At 39.3% G+C, this 20,820-nt stretch overlaps 1 protein-coding gene across 1 annotated transcript; it reads left to right on the top strand.

The window, feature by feature from the left end:
• The first annotated feature begins 3,644 nt into the window (after positions 1–3,644).
• Positions 3,645–20,351, top strand: dbf4b (DBF4 zinc finger B). The gene is made up of 12 exons (XM_036571771.1): positions 3,645–3,782; positions 7,327–7,478; positions 8,429–8,617; positions 9,563–9,613; positions 11,236–11,302; positions 11,881–11,945; positions 13,079–13,118; positions 13,293–13,338; positions 16,082–16,219; positions 16,496–16,631; positions 18,311–18,444; positions 18,551–20,351. The coding sequence occupies exons 2-12, from the start codon at positions 7,335–7,337 to the stop codon at positions 20,208–20,210; spliced, it is 2,670 nt and encodes an 889-aa protein (XP_036427664.1). The 5' UTR covers positions 3,645–3,782; positions 7,327–7,334; the 3' UTR covers positions 20,211–20,351.
• Positions 20,352–20,820: the final 469 nt, after the last annotated feature.

Here is a 20,820-nt window from a genome sequence, read left to right as displayed (position 1 = left end):
AAATGTATTTGGAAAAGTTCTGTCATTTTTTCACCATTATTAAGTTAAATCCACAGTCAGGGATTTCAGAGCAGTGTTTAAGCCCCATCACTGAGTTTTGCCAAATAAAAACTGAGTTCTGAACTAAGCAGTAGCCAGTAGTAAAAAGAACTGTTTGGTTTTTTTTTGTTGCTGTCTCGTAAAAACCTCCATTCTTTTTTCTTTTTGGCATAATTTTAAAATCTACAGTTACCCTTTGCATAGTGTTAACATTTGATGATGAACAGACCAATAGAAATGGTCCAAAATGACTTTGAAAAAAATTTTATTTTAAGTTTTTCCATCTCTTGTAAAATTATCATTTCATAGATACAAGATTTTGTCTCTGACAGCAACGATACTGTATAGAGTGCAGTCAGAGCCCATCATAATTCATCTCACAACTCAAACTTAAGATTTAGATATCTAAAAATTAAGGATGCACAACGATATCAGAATCGGACATATTCGATTTGATATTTTATATTTGATGACTTAAAGGTGGGCAATATAAGGATATTCTATCATTATTATGATCACAGTATGCTTATCTGTGCGTATCCTGGATATCTTCAATACATCAGAAACACTGAACAGCTGCACAAAGAGGGCAAAATTTAAGACCTGTTTAATTGAATCTAGTGCAACACAGTAAATTTATTCTTTAATTTTTGATAGTGTTTATTTATTATAAATGTGAGACTAATTTTTTTTCGTTTGTTTGTTCCATTTTATCAAACTAAATGTCGTGATACTCGTCACGTATCATGAAAATGTCTTTTAGTATCAGTATCGTGATATTTTCACTACATTGCCCACCCCTGATGACACACCTATAAGTAACCCTTTGCAAAAAAACACCATATTTATCTGTATTGCGACTCCAGGTGGATGCAGTTTCACTTTCCATATATACCAACAACGGTATCAGCTGATGTGCAAACGTCTTAGGCGTTTATCTGGACAATAACTGTCTTTAACTTTGTTTATTAAAGACACCATATAATACTAGAATGCAAACAAACTAACTTAGTAAAAGTAACACAATTTTCTTGTTTTTTAAAAAGTTGTATGACGTTATAGTCGATATGCTTTGAGCTGCTGTAGTCGATGCCCCCAGCCATCATGTGGAATTAATTTAGCATTGATTCACCAAACCAGGGAATGAATAATAACTACAGATGTCACTGAGCTTCTCTGAGGAGAAGTTTGGAAACCGTTAAACCAATACATTGACACAAGATACATAAAATCAATACTTACTGTATTAATGTTATTCTTATTTATTCTAATATAAGTGTTTCCTGAGCAAATAAAGGAAGATAACTTTTTAAACAGCTTTCTCAGGTGCCTAAATCTTTTACACTGTGCTGTCTGCAGTTGTGTGCAAAAGTTTGGGCACCTTTGGTCAAATGACACGTTTGGTTGATTTTCACACGTCCTCTACAGAGAACACACCTCATTTTAATGCACAGTTAGTGTTAATTTGCTGAAGGTAACAAAAAAAAACATAACTTAAAATGTATATGTAAACAGAATTTAGCAAAAAATAGAAATTGTGCACCAAAATTTGCAGGGTAACACCCTGCGAACATTAGGCTACATGACACCTACATAAGGTTGTCATGACAACTGAGATAACCCTATATAACTGTTCATAAAGGCTTATTACAACAGGTATCAAAGTCCATTTTACCTGACTTTGATCAAAATTGGCCAGTTTAACCTTTATAGCAAATGATGCGTATTGGAGAAAGCATTTATAAACAGTTATGTAGGGTTATGTCAGTTATCATGACAAGCTTATACAGGTGTCGTGTAGCCTTATGAACAGCACCCTACAGTAAAGTGTTACCATTTGCAGAAAAGTGACGTATTCAAGTGTGTTCTTTGTAGAGGATGTGTTAACATATTTTCACTTAGAAAATCAATAAAAATGTATTTTGCCAAACAACTGTATGTGAAAAATACTGGATAACGACCCAGAATTCCTATATTGGTGCATCCTTTCTAAAAAGTGTGATAAGCCCTGAATTTGACATAAACAAATGCATCTTTACGAATCCCTGACTGTGGCTCCAAAAGGTGCTCGGTTCCATACAGTTTGCTGCTCATTGTAATCCTTAAATATTTGGCAGTATGGCTGTTGCGTGTTCAAGCCTTGCACTTGTTCAAGGCTCATATTCCAGGCCCCAGTTGTGTACAGATGTTTTTTTGGTTTGTTACTCTGTCAGATTCGCTCAGATTCAGTCCTTTGTGTTTGCCAGTCTGACAGTATGAAACTGGATTTGGCGTCGGCTTGAATTTTTACTTTTTCGTTTTTTGGAGGGACGGGTGGGACGATTTTGTATTCTGGAGGTTTAAAATGCATGATGTGCATTGGTTTTGAGAGGAAAAGATAATAAATATGCAGTTTTGATTTACCCTTGAACATATTACGGTTTGTCCATGTGTCGTGATTGTGCATTGCCAGGTTCCCACAAAGCGCTTTTCCCTTAATCTCAGCTGTATCTGACTTTAAAAGCACACATTTCACCCAAAAACACTTTTTTTTTCTTAAACAACCTCAAAAGTGGGAAAAAACGTGTGCTGAGAAAGACGTGGAACTTTAAAGGGCCCATATATTGGAACATCTCATTTTCATTGCTTTGTCGGAGTTGAATGTCGTATGTCAACGTTGTTAAAGTTTCATAGTGTGCTGTTCGCTCTTCATACAGTCCCAACTGCAAAAACAGCCTGTTTTGAATTGTTTTTGTGATGTCACAAAAAGCAACACATTTACATATATCTGCTTGTTCAGCCTACAGCAGTTCAGCCCCACCCATAAAAATGCTGCTTCTGTCAGGCCTGCTTTCGAAGCAACCGCTAGAGGGCGCTCCCGTGCAAGTCCAAAATGCATGTGTTAAGATGAGGCATTTGAGCAAAATCAGTTTGTAAATGCTTAAACATTTTTAATGTAAAAAAATACATTCATTTCAATACAGAGCAGCATAAAACATTACACATACATACAACACCCCTGTTATATTTTTAAGAGCTTTTAAACTCGAGTTATAGGAGTTCAAAACAATGCCTCATGTACATCCATGACGTCTGTGAGCACAAACAGCCATTGAGCTGCTCCGCTTGCCAGCCAATCAGCGCTTAGTAGCAGTAATGCCGCGTCCTAGGAAATATATAGGTGAGTTTTCTTTGCTTTTTTAGTGAAATACATCCTTCTACTTTCTAAAATTAAAGAAACGTTCTGGGCGAAAGATTAGAAACTATTTTAACTTTTCGTTTTTATCCGTTGAGCTCCATTCACTCCCATTCATTGAGGACCTATTTCCCTCTGGCATTTTGCAGTCATGTTTTTGATATAAGGGGGGAAATAGGAAGTGGCTGGGCTCTGATAAGGCACAGTACAAGGCAGCCAGTCAGAATAGAGGTCATTTACATAGATCAGTCATAAAGGCATGATGCTTTTGATACGTAAAACCACACAAATGTTGCAAATGGACCCCAGGAGGACAACAATAAATTGTAAGAAAAACTGTAGTGTATGGGCCCTTTAATGGTTCGTGTCCTCCGGGCCGCTGGATGGCGCTGCAGGCTGCTCGTCGCTGACAATCTTTGGAGGGGTTTTTGAAAAGGCTAGTGCGAAGGGAGAGTTACAATCATGGATTAATGTTAAGTTTACGCGCTTTTAACCCCTTAAAACAGCGTTTTCCCTTTTCAGCTGGACCCCCGACCACCTTCTCCTGTGAGGACGGCGTTTCCTGAAGGTAATGAGGAGTCCGGAGATGTTTTGAAGTAGTTTTGGGTGCGAAAACAAAGCGGGGTACCCGAGACTGTGAGCAGCTCCGAGCTGTGGACGCTTTTATTCAAAATACCCCGTTTGGACGCTGAATTAAGAGAGATTTATCACCCGTTATCGTACATGTGAGGCGTCTATTGATGCTGTTAATACTGATAAGAAGCTTCTAGCTTTAAAATGTTGATAATTTTCTGTATAAATTGTGTTTTTATCTAAAATTGGTGCCTATTGTGGAGCTCCTGTCCTGTTAGCTTAGTTAGCATTAGCTGTGGTCCCTGTAGGGCTGAAGGATTAATCGTTTCTGTATCGAAATCGCGGTTTGAAAGTGCAGTTTATTCACAGAATACAATATCAACAATGTTATCTTTGGAGTTTCTCACATGATTTCTCTCTCTCTCTCTCTCTCTCTCTCTCTCTCTCTCTCTCTCTCTCTCTCTCTCTCTATCTATCTATCTTTATTTCTCTTTCAATTCAGTCAAATTCAGAACAGCGTTATTAGCTTAAGTGCAGTATTGCTAAAGCATTGTAACAGTAGTAATGAACAGTGAAGATAAAATAGCCACATTAGGTGTTAAAAATAATGATATAATAATAACAATAATAATAATAATAATAATAATAATATAACATAAATATATATTATTATTATTATGGTTTCGTTATGATTGTTCTGTTCATAGACTAATGATATTTGTATTTTTTAACATAAATATGTTTTGTACTGTTGGAGTCAGTAGAGTCTCTTTCTGTCTCCCTCTCTCCTCCCTTTTTCTCTGTCTTTCTGTCTGTCTCCCTCTCTCCTCTCCCTTTTTCTCTGTCTTTCTTTCTGTCTGTCTCTCTCTCTCTCTCTCTCTCTCTCTCTCTCTCTCTATCTTCTCTCTTTCTCTCTCTCTGTCTGAGAATTTAACACACTGGGGGGGGAAAATGAGACATAAAATATAAAATGTGCGGTGGCGTTTGCACAGGCCACATTTCAAAGTTCAGGAAATAGTAAGTGTGTGCAGACGTGGGTTCTCTGTAGAGGGTGTGTTCAGTTATGTTCGCATGTGAGATCACAACAACAACATGGAATTTGACCAGGGGTGCCAAAACTTTTTGCACACGACTGTATGTACACATACGCACTAGTTGAGTTTATTCATATGGCCATAATCATCTCCACTGTGAATGTCTTTATTGAGTAGAAACCATAAAGAAACACCTTTAAGCTTTAACTCAACACAGATGAGACCAATCAGAAGCAACAAAACACCCATGTTTCTGTACATTTGACATCACAACAACTGGTAGTCTGATGCAGTCTGTGTGCAAGCTTCATGACAGGAAAAAGTGGATATTCTGGTCTTGGCCAAAAACAGGCCTGGAAATTAATTTATAGAAAATAATTGCATTTAAAACCCAATCACAGTATTAGTCAGAGGTAAGAAAAATCCCAATTAGATATTTCCCCCAAATCGTTCAGCCCTAGTTCCCATCAGCGAGAGCTGAGAGGTTTCTTTTTACTGAAGAACATGGGTTTAGCTCCTGTGTTTGTGTAGGGAGGTGAAACACCCTGGACAGCTCGCCAGTCCATAACAGTGCAGACACACAGATGTACACATTTACACACACACCTAGGGGCAGTTTAGCGTCTCCAGTTGGCCTGGCTGCACATGTTTAGACTGTGGGAGGAAACCCATGCAGACGCAAGGAGAACATGCAAACTCCACACAGACTCTGGTTGGGGAATCAAACCGAGGCCCTTCTTGCTGTGAGGCGGCATCGCTACCCACTGTGCACCCCTCTGTTTACGGCTGTACTTGTTATATAGTTGGAAAATTTAGTGTTAGTGCTAATTCTCGAGTTATAAACTCGTTTATATCCTACATTTAGTATGTTAAGGAAGATTACCAACTAGGGTTGGGCGATATGGCAAAAATATCATATCACAGTATTTAAAGACGTGTTCGATACAAATACTTACCACTATATTTTGACACACCGACAGGATGCAGTAGTGGTGCCACATTTTAAAACAGTCATCACGAATTCTGGGTACAGTGACCTGTTTAGCGTTTTACATGCTGCACTGCATTAAATGTTATTATTTTTATTATTTTTTTACTAAAGTGTATTTCTCGTATGATCCTTGTTACTGGAGCATAGTGAAAAGCAAACATATTGTTCAGTAAATAAAACTGACAGTGTATGTTTTCATACAAACTACTGTTTGAAGCCGGTAGCTATTTTTATATTGACCACGAGAGTGGATGTTTTATTAGGGGTGGGCAATGTGATACTATATATTGTGATAAATTACACACGTCATAACAGTTTTCTGAGCATAACATGGATATCATCAGTACTTACACTAATCATATGTGTAATTATATAGAGCGTAGTTAGGCCTGTTTAAATTTAGTGCAGTGAAGAATTTAAAACATTGAATGAAAATCATCACACAGGGTGATTCAGAAAGATTCATCCGATTTCAAAATGATTTATTTCACTTGTAAATCATTACAGAACAATGCAGTAAATGGTTTAAGTGAGCATGAAGTTTATTACGTAATTGTACAAGTGCTCAGTATGAACCTCCTCCAGCTGTACAGACATCAACGCCATAGTCAAATTAATCCCAGACTCGATTGAGTATGCCAGGTGTCGCTGCACTCACGGCTCTTTCAATGCAGATTTCGGAGATCATCCAGTGTTGTGGAACCAACGACAAACGCTCTGAGCTGTTGGAGCTTCACTGCCCATGAAAATCACACTGCACAGTTATGACAGATTCACTCTTATTGAAGTGGAGAACGCAAAACGCTTTCTGCTCAGGGGTCTCATCTCCTTGCAGATTTAAGAGAGTCATCTTCCAGTGACAGTTAGAAACTCTATGGCCCCCTCTTTCAATTGGTATGTGATTGGTTCCTAGACGCCTCACGGTTGAGAAAATATGGCGCTTTGAAATCGGATTAATCTTCCTGAATCCCCCTGTATTTATGGTCATTGATAGTATGTTTACATATGTTACTACTTGTTCTTGTACTTTTATTGGGGGGTTATATCAAACCTAAACAACCCCCAAAACTAGGTATTGCGATGCATATTGTGTATCCAGAGAAATGTCTCATGATGTTTTTAACCATGTTGCCCAGCCCTACATTTTATAAAGTAATGACATTAAAATTGATGAGGTTATTTCCACAGATCTGTGGCTGCTTGAGCATTTCAACAAGCAGGTCTCTTCTTGGCTCAGTGTTTGAAAGAGCGATGCTCAGATCAGGCTAAGCCACATATCTGTCATTATAGACTGGTACTGCTGTGTCCATAATAAAGACTCTAGAGAGGCTGGTACTTGTTCTTTTAGAGTGTGAAATAATTTCTAGACCCTCCCTCCAGCATTGGTGATCGTCTATGTGCTCTAGGCTTATTTTGACCTGGATCAAACTGGCTGAATGGTGAGCATTATGACTTCTCCAGTGCTCTGTGTGATGGACTTCTACACCTGTTACATTGTGGACTTCTTTTACCAGGTGAGGTAATGAAGCGCGGTCTGCGGGTTGGTGACCTGGTTGGTTCTTTAACCCCGGGACTCCGTCCACTGGAGGGAAAGTCATTCTATCTGGACGAGGTGAAGAGCCGCCCATCAGGCGTCATCACTGAGATCATTGGTCGCCTCGGAGGGGTAAGCTAAGTGATTAAAAATAATAGAAATTAGCCCGAATGGCATTTTGCATCCTTCAAATACTTGTTGGTGCTTTCAAGTACTTGAATGTTCATTCTAAAAACAACCCTTAAAGCTATTAAATATGTAAAAGATTCATCATTAAACATACTTTTTAAGCTTGTTTGTTACTGCAGCTCAAAATATTGTAGACATCAGTAGCGTTTTAATAGTCAGGCTGAAACCCAGCTGTTTTTGTGTGCTGTGTTGCTATGATAGAATCTGTAATTGATGCCCTTTCGTTTGGATACAGCTTTTTAGGTCACTTGACTTGAGTTTCAGTAGTTATTTTTATTTATCCAGTTATTTTATTTGGCTTCTTTGCCAATTTTTATGATGGAAAGCGGCACTGAGGATGACACCCACAGGCCGGGGTGAGTCCTCTCATAGCTGGGTTACACTAAAGAGTGCTGGGTAGAGTGGCTAAAGTTAACTTCACCCCTCCTCTGCTTGAGAGTGACCGGTGCTCTCCTTCTTTAGCACTGCCAGACTAAATTAATTTGTAAAACATAGAATAATATGTTGATTTAATGCAGCAGTGTTGCCTGTTGGCTGTCAAATCCCAAGCTAATGACAGTGCTAATGACACATTGACCTAAGGCAGGTAGGTAGATGGAAGTGTCTACAAAATTACAAATAAATGAAATGTTTGGACATATTTTCTACATTGTGAATGGAACAGAGTGGCTGCTTCCATCTCTGCCATTTATGCTAAGATTTGTATCCCTTACAAATCAGTTTGTAAACATTACAGAAGTGGTCAAATATGATAGCCCCACTCATGTAAATCTAATCCCATCTGAATAGTACTGCAGTGTGGTAATGTTGCTTCTACTTTGTAATATATAGTGTCATTTAAAGCCTTTATATTTGTAAAAAAAAAATCATTTCTGTCTTTTTTTTTAATCCAGAAAGTGGAAAGTTTCCTCCACAAAGATGTGAATGTAGTCATCACTGGCAACAGAGAGGCCCTCACTGACGGGCCATTGGAGCGCTCTCCAGCTGCATTAGGAAAGGCCAAAGTCGAAGCTGTTTCTTCTCCTCACCTTCAGAGAGAGAGTGGGAAAAATGCCCAGCGCCCAGGGACCCCAAGACCACCAGTAAATCACTTCTTCTTTTTTATAGACTTTCCTGGTTTATAGACGAAGCCAAAGGGATTCTTTGGCTCAGCCTGGCTAACAGCAAATGAAAGTTAACAGGCAGACTTTCAATTATTATTAGCAGTGGTAACATTTGGTCAGACTATTCCTTTAACCTTTAATCTGTAAATTACTATGAATGTAATTGATCAGGAGCTGCATAGCTCTCAAAATATCAATAAATTTACACGACTGGATTTTGTGCTGATGTTCGCACCCAATAGAGCATGTTAAAGGAATAGCTGAGCCACAGATACTAATTATGCTAACAGTGAGTGATAGCCACCAGTTCGCCTTATATTATTTAAAATCAGATTTAGATTTTTTTTTTAAAATATACATTTAGTAGTCCCGTGTTACTAAAACAATATGATAAATCAGAAGTCACTAATAGGCGCACCGCGGTCCGAGTCCGGACCCAGACGCTGTCCTATGCGGACCTGGATCTGTAACTGATAAACTACGGAGAATTATTTAATTTCGACGGGGTGGTCCTATTTTAATTGGTGTATTATTTCTAGCATTTACGGTACCGGTATAGCGGCCTGGGAAACTCCCAGACCAATCGCAACTTTTGCTTGAGGAAACTTGACTGGACCTTATTGAATTTTAATTAAAGACCTCTGTGATAAATGATGAACTCACTTTTCAGCCATGTGGCCAGCAATTTACCAGTAACGCTGTGTTAAATGGTGGTGGCACAAGCTTTTGTTTGCTGTTGGCCACGTCAACATGCAATTCAGCAAATGAACCAAAGGTTTCAAAGATTCAGTTTTCTCTGCTGTCAAATCTAAATAAATGCTGTGTATGGCTGGTCTGGGTACAGATCCTGATGGATGTTTCATTTCCATAAGTCGTGTTGTCCGTCTTGATGGACTTCTTGTAAATTTCCTGTTGTTTGCTCAGGTGTGTGGTAGCCGTGGGAAGGCCTTGCTGGAGAAAGTCATCCGCAATAATGTGAGTATGCAAGCTTCTCATTCTAAGCAGTTCATAAACATTTTGTTGTTGTTGGTTGGCATAGACAGTCGCTCAGTGCATCCACAAAAGTTGGCATGGATCAAAAAATATCCCATGAAAATAAAGTGTATCCGAGTATCTGAAACTGATTACAGTTGTAAATGGACTCCCTGACTCCACTTAAGTTTGAATCAGTAGCAGCAGAGACGTTGATAAAGGAATACAATGGAGATCAAAGCAGGCATGTCAAACTGGGAACCTTCAGGGCCGAAGTGCTGCGGAGATTAGCGTCATCTAACGCTCTGAATTCAGTTCATGAAGGCCTTGCTGATTAGCTGATGAGCTGAATTAGGTGTGTTTAATGAGGCAGTGTGCTGAAGTCTGCAGTGTTTTCGGCCTGCAAGGACTGCAGCCTGACACATGTGGATTAATCTTAAATGTAGTTTACAGCACTATTGCAACTTGGATGTTTGGCCTCATGACAGTGGGCTAGTTTTGATTTTTTTACAAGTCATGTTGCCTCTGTTGAATGTGTGAAGCTATGGCCTCCAAAAGTGTTCCTTAGCTAACGGTTAGCCTGTGTAGTTGGTCACATGATTAAAAAAAAAAAGGAAGAAGCTTGAAAGCTGTGAGATACTGACTTTATGTTGATCATTTAAACTATGCATATAAACATCAAGCCAGCACTGTTAAGGCCATAAATGTTGGTTAACTTGGGCTAATAATATGTGGTAAATGTAAGTAAGTAGACTACATTATGTTACTTTTGTATCCGTTATGTGAGGCTGTTTTTTCCATTCAGTAAAGCCTAAAGCCTCCTTTATATAAACACAATGCTGTGTTTGTTTTTTTTGTGGGTTAATAACGGTTAACGTAATAACGGTCGGCTATCGCCCCAAAAGAATTTGCTAAAATTCGCATCCCTAGTTGGGGGCTATCGACTGTTTTTCATACCATCCACAAATATTATCCCCAGATATTAAGTTTACCCCAAATATTAAGTCTCATCATGAGAGGGTGACGGATTCCATATATCCACAGTTGTAAAATAGTAAATAAATTAGTCTACATCACAACCATGTCCAACTGTGCGGCGTGTCGTAGGATGGTGGGGTAAATTAGGACCCTGCTGTCTTTCTGTCTCGATCAGAACATAGCTAGTATCCTCCAGGACGCCCCAAAACACACACGCGGTACAGCTGAGCCCCCCAGCCTCAGGCCAAACCTCTGGAGTTCTGAACTGTGTTTGACTGTACCCTTGAAATAACTTTCACATTTGGCAACTTATAGTTTAGACCTAAACCTTTCAGTAAAGTGAAAGGGATAAAGCAAAAAAATATAAATGTACCCCAAATGAAGTCAGACAGGCATGTACAGACAAAATTCAGCCCTCAGGATTGTTGCTGCTACTGATTTTAAAACATACTTTCTGTCCATTTCTGTAGTTCTGTCTGACTACGTTAGCCTCGTAGCTCCAGTGCTGATCTAAAGAAACAAACTGTCACCAATTGTGTCTTGGCTGATAAATTTCATTTGTGTGTGTCGAATCAACTTTAGATTTTTGATGGAATCTTCTCTTTAAAGTACATTACCTTTTGTCTGACCATCTCTGAATGTTACAGGAGAAGACTCAGGGCAGTGTGCTGACCAGTGCTCGCTCCTGGGGAGTGAAGATAGTGGGTGTAGACCGTATCCTTCTATCTGTTGAATTTTTTTCAATTTGAGCAAATTAATTTTCTTTAATATCTAAATAATAAAAAAGAAACAAGTTTATTTTTATAAATTCATACATAAATATAAATTTATAAATCATCCATATTTATGTGGTATGTAAATACATAAACTATATAATCTATTTTTTAAAAATATAAATAAAAAATAAAATATTTTACCTATTTTTTTAGACATTTGTATCCATATTTTATTTTTTTTTAATATATAAAGTGAAATACATTAATAAATAGTTTTGTTCTGCTTATTTAGTTGCTTAAGTTAAATGACATAAAAGAAATCCTGTTTGTTTAAGGATTGGATGTAGATGTATCTACAAGGCTGTGTTTGTTTTGTAGTTGTTTGCTAGTCATGATGTTGCCAGTGATTCCTGTGTTTTGCAGTGCACTACTAGGGCCAGAGGAGGGCACCACCGCCTCTTTAACTGTGAACTGAACTAACATCTCTGGCCAGCTGAAGTGTTGCAACGCTGTTTGAAGTTTACAGCAGTTTTGTGTTTCTGCATTTGTCTGTTACGTCTTTAACTTAATGATCAGATTTCCTGAAGTTTGTAGATCAGCTGTCTGCTGAACTGTCTGCTCAGAAAAGCAAGAAAATTGAGGTAATTCACTGATTCATTTGCTCATATTTGAACGACCTTAGTGTATTTATACTACAATTAAAACATTTTTGCCATCTAATTTAATAAGTATGTACTGTAGAAAGTATCATTTAATAGTGATACATTGTCCCTAATAGTTTTTACTTTTTGACTAGACTTTCATGAGTTTTTCTTTAGATTTCAATAGATTTACATGAAACTGACTGATCATTTTGTCTAATTAAAAATTAGTGAACAATAAAAATAGAAAAAAAAGCAAGAAGGACTGATGCAGCACGTACTAAACATATCGATTAGATCAGATCAAAAGATCAATCTCCTAAATTTCCTGGGGAACACACACCAGGTAATCAGGCAAAAAAAAAACCCAAATCACAAAACAGGTAAAGATGCTGTCATTGTTCTGTGAGTAGTTTGAGTGTGAAATAAAAAATCATAGCATGTTTTTTCTTAGCATCCTGTGATGTCAGTGAGCGTCTCTGAGCTTTTATGAGAAAAGAATTGTTGTCTTTTAAACTATTTAAAATGAATCATGCTTAATATGAACAGAGGGAGAATTTAAACCAAGATGAGTCACAATCTGAGTATCTAAACCTGGATTAATCACAGCCTGACTATCTAAATCTGGATTAATCACAGCCTGACTATCTAAATCTGGATTAATCACAGCCTGACTATCTAAATCTGGATTAATCACTGCCAGACTATCTAAACCTGGATTAATCACAATCTGACTATCTAAACCTGGATTAATTACAGTCTGAGTATCTAAACGTGGAATTAATCACTGCCAGAGTATCTAAACCTGGATTAATCACAGCCTATCTAAATCTGGATTAATCACAGCCTGAGTATCTAAACATGGATTAATAGAGAGTCATACACGGCTGTTGTAAAATGATTTAAAAACGGTTCCATTTGTTAGGTTTTTTTTTAAGCTGAAATTTAGTCAGGAACCCTGTCTCTGTTGAACTTGCCTTGTGAGTCAGGCTCCTGATGTGCAGGTTCCTCTTCCTTTGCCTTTGGGGCATTAAAAGCAACGAGAACGGGTCACTTTCACTGCCTGTTTGCATTATCGGGTTATTCTAGGTCATCACTGATCCTTTGTATCTGATCATATTTTTCTAAAACAGAAGAAAGCAGGTGAATCTTCAGGGCCGCGTGTTGTCAAAGGTAACAAGAACAGCTCAATATACCTTTTTTGGATTATTTCTAATGTAAAGGATATAGTTAGTACAGTAGCTTGCACGTCTTGTTTATATTATATGGTTTTATACATGCTACAAAATGAATTATCCTTTGTGTTATTGTACAGTCTATGTAACTGTGCCTCCTTCTGCCCTGCAGCAGGTGTTCTTAAAGCTGACTTCCTGAAAGTAGAGGACTCCAGCAGGTCAGTGCTTTCTCAGCTTATATGTGTTGTATTTTTGTCGTTGTATTTGTTTTACCAAACGTTTATTAGTTTATAAACTTAAATGTGAACATAGGCCACTTTATACATAATCACAGATTAGTCTTCACTCTCAGTGCAATCCTAGTTTGTGTGTCATGAAAATATCTAGATGTACTGTGATACTCAGACCCTTAGGTAGAGAGTGACTGGGGCAGCCACACATCATCATAAAGACCAGTCTGCTCTGGACTGAAGAGCTTATAAATCACTTTCTGGAGAGGCTAGCTTGTATAAGAGACAAGTGTTATAAATGCTCTTTAACTCACACATGTGAGCACAGATGTGTTCAGTGCCTCAGTGTGCTCAGCATTTAATATTAAATGTTCTGGATTATCTGAGTTCTGTCCAAACATCTTCTATTCATTAACTACTGTGAAATTGTCAGACAGTACTGTAAATTCTTCATTAACTATTATAAATAATTCAATAACAACTAGGGCTGAATGATATAGATACCAAAAAATACAAATTGGAATTATATTTCTACATAATGTGATTAAAGGCGAGCGATATGGCAAAAGTAACATTATATGCATCATGATATTTAGTATTTCTGAGATTTATTAACTTGTAACAGACAAAATACAACTTGTAGTGCCACGTATAAAAATGCTATAATAATAAAAATAGAAGAAATAAACTTACAATTACACTGATGGTGGCATAATTTATTATAATTATGATGAAATATTGTCATATTGTCCACCCCTAGTTAACATTAACACACTAGGAAATCAATATGTGATGTGGTCAAAGATTTGTGTTATGTTTAGGGACCTATCCACCCCCCCCCAAATTCCTGTACATCTTTTAAATCATTTTATGGCCTGAAAAATTGGCAGTTGCAGTTTTTGTGTGCATGATTGAAGAGAAGAGAAAGACATAAACCCACACCAGCAGGATCTCACCAATGCATTTTGCACCCACAGTAACTGCTGAAAATGATTCAGTAACTACTAATAAACTAACATATCGCTGCTGTCAGAACAAAACCTTGTATCTTCATTTTTGTTTTTCAGTTTTTGCCTGTTGCTCTTGTGTGTAAACTTCATGATGAATGAACCAAAAGAAACAGCCCAAAAGTACTTAGAAAAAAGTCTGGTTACATTGACTTCCATTAAAAGTAAAGTATGGTTTTTGCTTCTCCTGTAAAGTTATCATTTTGGAGAAAGTGTGGACCCACATACAAGCCCTCCTTTTTGGACTGTATGTATTGATCTTCAGTAGGCTTTTCGGGCCATGTTGATGGTACAGGTGGCTTGTTTGAGTATCGAATGAGGCTCGACTGAGAGGAAAAGGCTACACCTGCTGCTCTTGCTATCTAGGGTTTAATCAAACAGTGAAAATGGCACCGGGAGGTCATCTTGATTGTCTTAAGTTCTGGGCAACTCTCTAACATGTTTCACGTTTAAATAAGTAATCAGCTTAGGAGGTATTAACACTAACCCTTCGACATGTAGTGTGATTACTGCATTTATACTGTACTATTTTAATACATACATACATACATCATCTAAACCGCTTATCCTTCTGGGTCGCGGTGGGGTGCTGGAGCCTATCCCAGCTGTCATTGGGCGGAAGGCAGGATACACCCTGGACAGGTCGCCAGTCCATCGCAGGGCAGACAGACAGACATACACAGTTACTATTTTAATGGGATTACTTAATTACATATTTGTGATGAATAACTTTTATATTTAGTTTTCATTCTATGTCAGCAGGTTCAAATCTAAACCTTAAAGGGACACAGTGGCATAAACAATGGCAAAAACACAAAGAATGTTTCCCACAAAGTCTGTACATAACAGTATTTTTCTACACTAATTTCAATTGGTTATGAGTGAGAAATAAGTACAAAGAAGCATACTGTTAATATCAGTGATCAAGATGAGAGCTTAACGAGTGGTTGTACCTGTTTCACGGGGATATCTGCAATGTCCAGAGTGTGCTCTTGGTTTCATAAGCCTCCAGGGCTAACGTTTCAGCCCCTGCGGCTATAGTTTGCTTCATTGAGTAGCTTTAGACCTCCATTAGCCAAATTGGATGAGGTCCAGTGGTGCAGGGGGACCCCTAAGGCCTTAGTCCTTTGGGGGGGATATCTATTGCACCCCCTGCTAAACCTCCAGGCTTGCCGGCACATGCAGGGGGCCTTTAACGTGAAAGGCCCTTTTCGACAGCTATTAGCTAATGAAGAGAATTGTTGTCTCATCAGAGGTGTTTAGTGTGGATTTCTGAAATGGATCCTGTAAGAGTGGTTAGGCTTGTGTTAGCGGCACCAGAGCTGTTATTGTTGATGGTTAACGGGGCCTGTTTCATGAAGCAGGATGTCTTGCAAAGGAGCTAACTTTAAACTTGGTCGGAGCTATCTCTGGATTTCCTGTCTGATGATCACTGGGTCACTTTTTAACCTGATTGTTAACGTCCAGAGGCTGTAGCCTATCCATGTTAAACCATTGTCCACTTCCTTGCATTCTTTTCAAACAGAAATTGCAGATGGATGAAAATAATATAAATCCAACAGAATGTTTAACAATTAATTATCTCTTGTTGATGGGTGACACTTGTTGTGTGGTGTTTGGGTACAGTGTAGAGCCAGCTGGTGTCTTTTGAAAACTGTTAACATTTACGCTTGCTGTTCCTGAAGAAAAGATTTGAATTGTTAATCACTGTGTTTCCCTAACAGAAAGTACAGGCCACTGCATGCCCAGTCTCTGAGTTTCCCCACCCTGAGATACATGGGCAGGTTTAGTCCTTTTGAGCCTCCCCCACCACCACGGCCTGAGAAAAGAAAGGAGGGCGAACTCAGCAAGGACAAGCTCAGGTACTTCCCTTCCATTCACAAAAACTGTGCACAAATCTTTCAGTTTTCAGCTTAAATTATATTCGCCTATTAAGGCTGCAGCAGTTTAGTGCCACCCATTCATGCTATGTTATGCCTTGGCCTGCTTTTTGAATGAGGCACAATACAGGGCAGAACATGTTTACAGATCAGTCTTAATGAAACATCAATGTCCAAAAAACACACAGATATATATAAGTGGACCTCAAGGAAAATAATAAATATGAGCCCATGAATGTTTTTTGTGTTCTCTTACAGGAAGAGCGAAGAACCCATCAGTAGCTATGATAAACCCTCAGCTCCACTTCCACAAACACCTTCTCCCAAACGCCCACGCAAAAAGAGCTTGGGCTACTGCGAGTGCTGCCAGATAAGCTACAAAGATCAGGATGAGGTAAAGTCATAGATGTAATTTTTATATAGCAGTAATTGTTACTTATTTGGAGTTTAGGTATATTTAAAGAATGTCTGTCTGTTGTCTGTAGCTAAATACTTAAATGGCTTTACCGTTAAAAATATAAATAACTTGCATGAAGCCATCTCTGTTTAAGTTTTCTTTTTCTTTTTTTTATTTTGTGAGCGAGTTCCATTTTAAATAATAATACCTGTCAAATAAGGTCAAGTGTCCTTGAAAAATATACTCATCATGCACTCACTCACCCACGCACACACATCACATCAGTTATTGTCACCTCTTCCTTTTGCCTTTTCATATGGACAAAAATATTGTGTAATCTCCAGGTGTATCAAATGACAGATATAAGCTAACAGTGACACCAAGGGTTGCATGTTGAAGCTACTGAAAAGCCATCAGAAGCATCAGGTGTTGACTAGGCCACTCTGGGACATTAACCTATTTGGTTTAAAGCCACACCAGTACACCTTTAGTAGGAATGTAACAGTACATTGTGACATTGTGGTATCACAATGCAAAACTGTGATGTGCATGGTGGAGAATGGACGTTCTATTAATTATGCCCTTCTAATGTAATTACGTTATTTGCCAGCAATCAGCTCTAGTCCTCTAGTGACATTAGTAAGCTGTGCAACAACATGATTATAGTCATATTTTTTTCTGAAATTTTGTTTGTTCAAAATATAGTCAACATCCTGAATTGTGAACCCAGTATTGTGATTCAAATTGTGGATTGAGTACATTGTTACTTGCCACTTTTTAGTTTATGCTTGGTGTTGGAAGTTGAATCGTCTTCAGCGACCATGATCTTGCGATTTTTTGCACATTTTTCTTCAGGATTTTTTGTCTGTACTTAGCTCTAACTACAAAAAGACTGTGTGCCAGGTTTCTCCTTGAAGAGTTGCTAACGCAAGTCTACACACTTTCTGCTAATTCAAGAGAAGAATTCAAAAAGAAACGTGGGAATGAATAAACTGTTTTAGCAGTTTTATAGGTTGTTACTGTTTTCTGCCTCTGTTATCTCCCAAATGATTTCAGCAGCACCAATGCATCTGAACGTGTAGTTGTTACAATAGTAAATTAGACAAGGCAAGTTTATTTACGTCGATCAGGCATAACATTATGACTCCAGCAGCACTGTTGTGTCTGATCCACTCAGACCAGCACAACACACGCTAACACACCACCACCACGTCAGTGTTATTGCAGTGCTGAGAATGATCCACCACCCAAACAGTACCTGCTCTGTGGGGGTCCATGAGGGTCCTGACCACTGAAGAACAGGGTAAAAGGGGGCTAACAAAGTATGCAGAGAAACAGATGGACTACAGTCTGTAATTGTAGAACTACAAAGTGCACCTATATAGTAAGTGGAGCTGATAAAATGGACAGTGAGCATAGATACAAGGAGGTGGTCATAATGTTATGCCTGATCAGTGTATATAGCACCTTTCAAACACTGCTGTCATTCAAAGTGCTTTACAAATCTACAAAACTAATGCATTCCCATCTCCAACAACACTGTTGAAGAAGGAAAAGATGGTCCAGTCAGACTCTGTAGACCAAAGCTAATTAATGTGATCTTTTTGAGAAGTAATTTTCTTATACCGAGTTTTACTTACCTGCCATCCCTGTTTGTGTGTTGTATTGTTTAATAGCACTTGCACTCGGATCTCCATCGTCGCTTTGTGGAGGACATTACCAACTATGCTGTTGTAGACCAGTTGGTGGCTGGCTTGGTTGCTGATTTTTTGTGTCGTCAGGATCAGCAGGATAACAAACATCTAATGAGGTGGGAATTGGGTCCAGCTTTTGTCGTAATTATGATCAGTTTTGATATGTCATATGCAGTTATCACAGTTACTGTTTCACATTGTGGATTTTTGTCGTTTGCTCAGGTTGTCAAGCTGCTCTCCAGCACCTTTAACATATTCTGCAGAGATGGAGCTACAGACCAAAAGTGAAACAGAAGGAGTCCCCCAGACTACTTTGAACCACAGTTCTGATCAGCTTTCAGCAAACATAAGTGTGGGCACTGTGAATGTCAGACAAAGCTTTGGGCCTGTTTATGATGTGCCACTTCAGCTGCAGGAACCTGGCTTAGATGCATCACTTCAACCTTCCATTGAAGCCAAGTCTGTGGATGATAAAGTAAATGGCCATCTAGTCTTAGAACCTAAACCTGAAACTCCTATTCCCGATCCCTGCCCAAAGGACATTTCTTGTGCAATTCCGGACAATGAACCTCTGCCACAAATTCCAAGCTATGTTTTGTATACTCCAGAGAGGGTTGGGTTGGATGATCTCGAAGCCAATACTGCAAAGGATCCGGCACAGATTGACCGTGCCTGTCCAGGACTTTTACCTAGCCCAGGTCTTTCACTGCTGCCAAATCATGATGAGGATAAGTGTTCGTCAGCTTCCTCAAACAGTCCCAAACGGCAGCATAGTGATTGCCATGATGGAGAAGCTGCTGTTGATGAGCAAGGAGACATCCTGATGGTGGGGGAACACACAGATTTACCTTCAAATATAAATTTGACAGAAAGCACTGAGAGAAAGCCCTTGGTAGATGTCTCCTCTTGCTCTGCATCATCTTGTTATTCCATGAACCTGTCAGCCAAAGTGAACCCTAGAAAACGTAGCAGGTCCTTCACCCTCAGCCCCAAGGTTTCCAAGAAGATGAGGACTAACCAATGGTCAGATCCCACCCATGAGAACAGTGCTGTCAGTCTAACATATGATTATGCACCATTTGTTTGTTCTGGACTGCTGTCCATGGCAGAGAAATGTGATAATGGCAAGGAGGCAAATGACTCTGTTAAATGTAAACTTGTAACTTGCAAGCAAGATTTGCTGCCTGATCCTCTTTCGGTAGGACAGGTTTATTCCCTCACAAACGTAGCTATTCCAGAGGATCATCCATCTTTCCAGCAGGATCAACACAAGAACTGTGGGATTCCTGATGACCGGGTAACAGAACACTACCCAAATGGGGCACCCCAGTCGGAATCCTGTGTTGCTGGTGATGATAATGGTGATCGATCATCAGAATTGGGTCCCCCTCAACTGTACCCATTTTACCATGACGATATCTACCAGCAGCAACTTTCTTTTCTTGACCCTCCAAATCTTGTCCCTGCCATACTGTTTCCTTCTCTTCCTGAAAAAGTTGCCCGACCTCTTGCAAGTCAGGCATCCAGCGCTTCCCTTCTTTCCCAGTCCTGTTCTTCTGTTTGCATCGAGTCTGCTCTCGTCCCAGACTTTACCTTTTCCCCCACCTCTTCCGAGTCAGACTGGGATTCCGGCCTACTGTCCCGCTTGGCACCTGCAGTCCACCTCCAGCCCCGAGAAGGGCGCTGTGAGCTCGACCTGGGACTGTTGCTGCAGAGGTCATGTGCCGGAGTGCAGGATGGAAGCTACGCATCGCAGTTGTGTTCTGTGCTGCAGCCCACCATCCCCTCTTCCACAGGTTTTGGAGACACAGTGAATCTAAATACTCTCTACAGACCTATCGAAACGACGGACAGACGGATAATTCAGAGTCTGGGAGTGTAGTTTGTGAAACTGAATCCATCATGACATACCTTCCCTAATGCTAAGGCACATGCCGGATAGACCTTCTTCTCTTGTATTATGGGTGCTCTCTCATCTCGCTGTTTCATGGGCTTGAGGAACCCTTGCAGAATAGGAAACAAGGAAACCAAGTTAAGCTAAGCATTTTTTTGCCAACATCAGATTTTGGAACCCTAGCAATTCCTTGAGTCTTTACAGAGCAAAGAGCACTTATGAGACATTACAGCATCTCGTTCATGTTCCACCAAAAACGTCCAGCAATTTCAGTCGCTAGTAGCTAAAAAGGGGGTCAGAAATAAACAGGTGCCTACACCATTGGGCAACTCTAGTGTCTCTACCTTGTCCTCCCTGATTATCAGAATGCTTAGAGTGTTCTTCTTTCCACACCTCCTCTAACGACCTTTTTGCTGGCCCGGGCAGTGAACGTCTCCACCCCTCAGTGTCCTGCAGGTTCACTCTAGTCTTTTCATCAGCAGTATCCGGGAACAGGCGCTGGTATTGAGAATTTAATGAGACTTCTCCGGAGGGGGCATTACTCAATTAGTTTAAGTGCTGTGTCTGGCCCAATTCCCATTTACAGCCAGTGGTGGTG

This window comes from Colossoma macropomum, unplaced genomic scaffold (assembly GCF_904425465.1).
Source record: "Colossoma macropomum unplaced genomic scaffold, Colossoma_macropomum, whole genome shotgun sequence".
Taxonomy (NCBI): Eukaryota; Metazoa; Chordata; class Actinopteri; order Characiformes; family Serrasalmidae; genus Colossoma; species Colossoma macropomum.
Note: the sequence above shows the minus strand (reverse complement) of the source record. Positions and strands in the feature narration are given on the sequence as shown.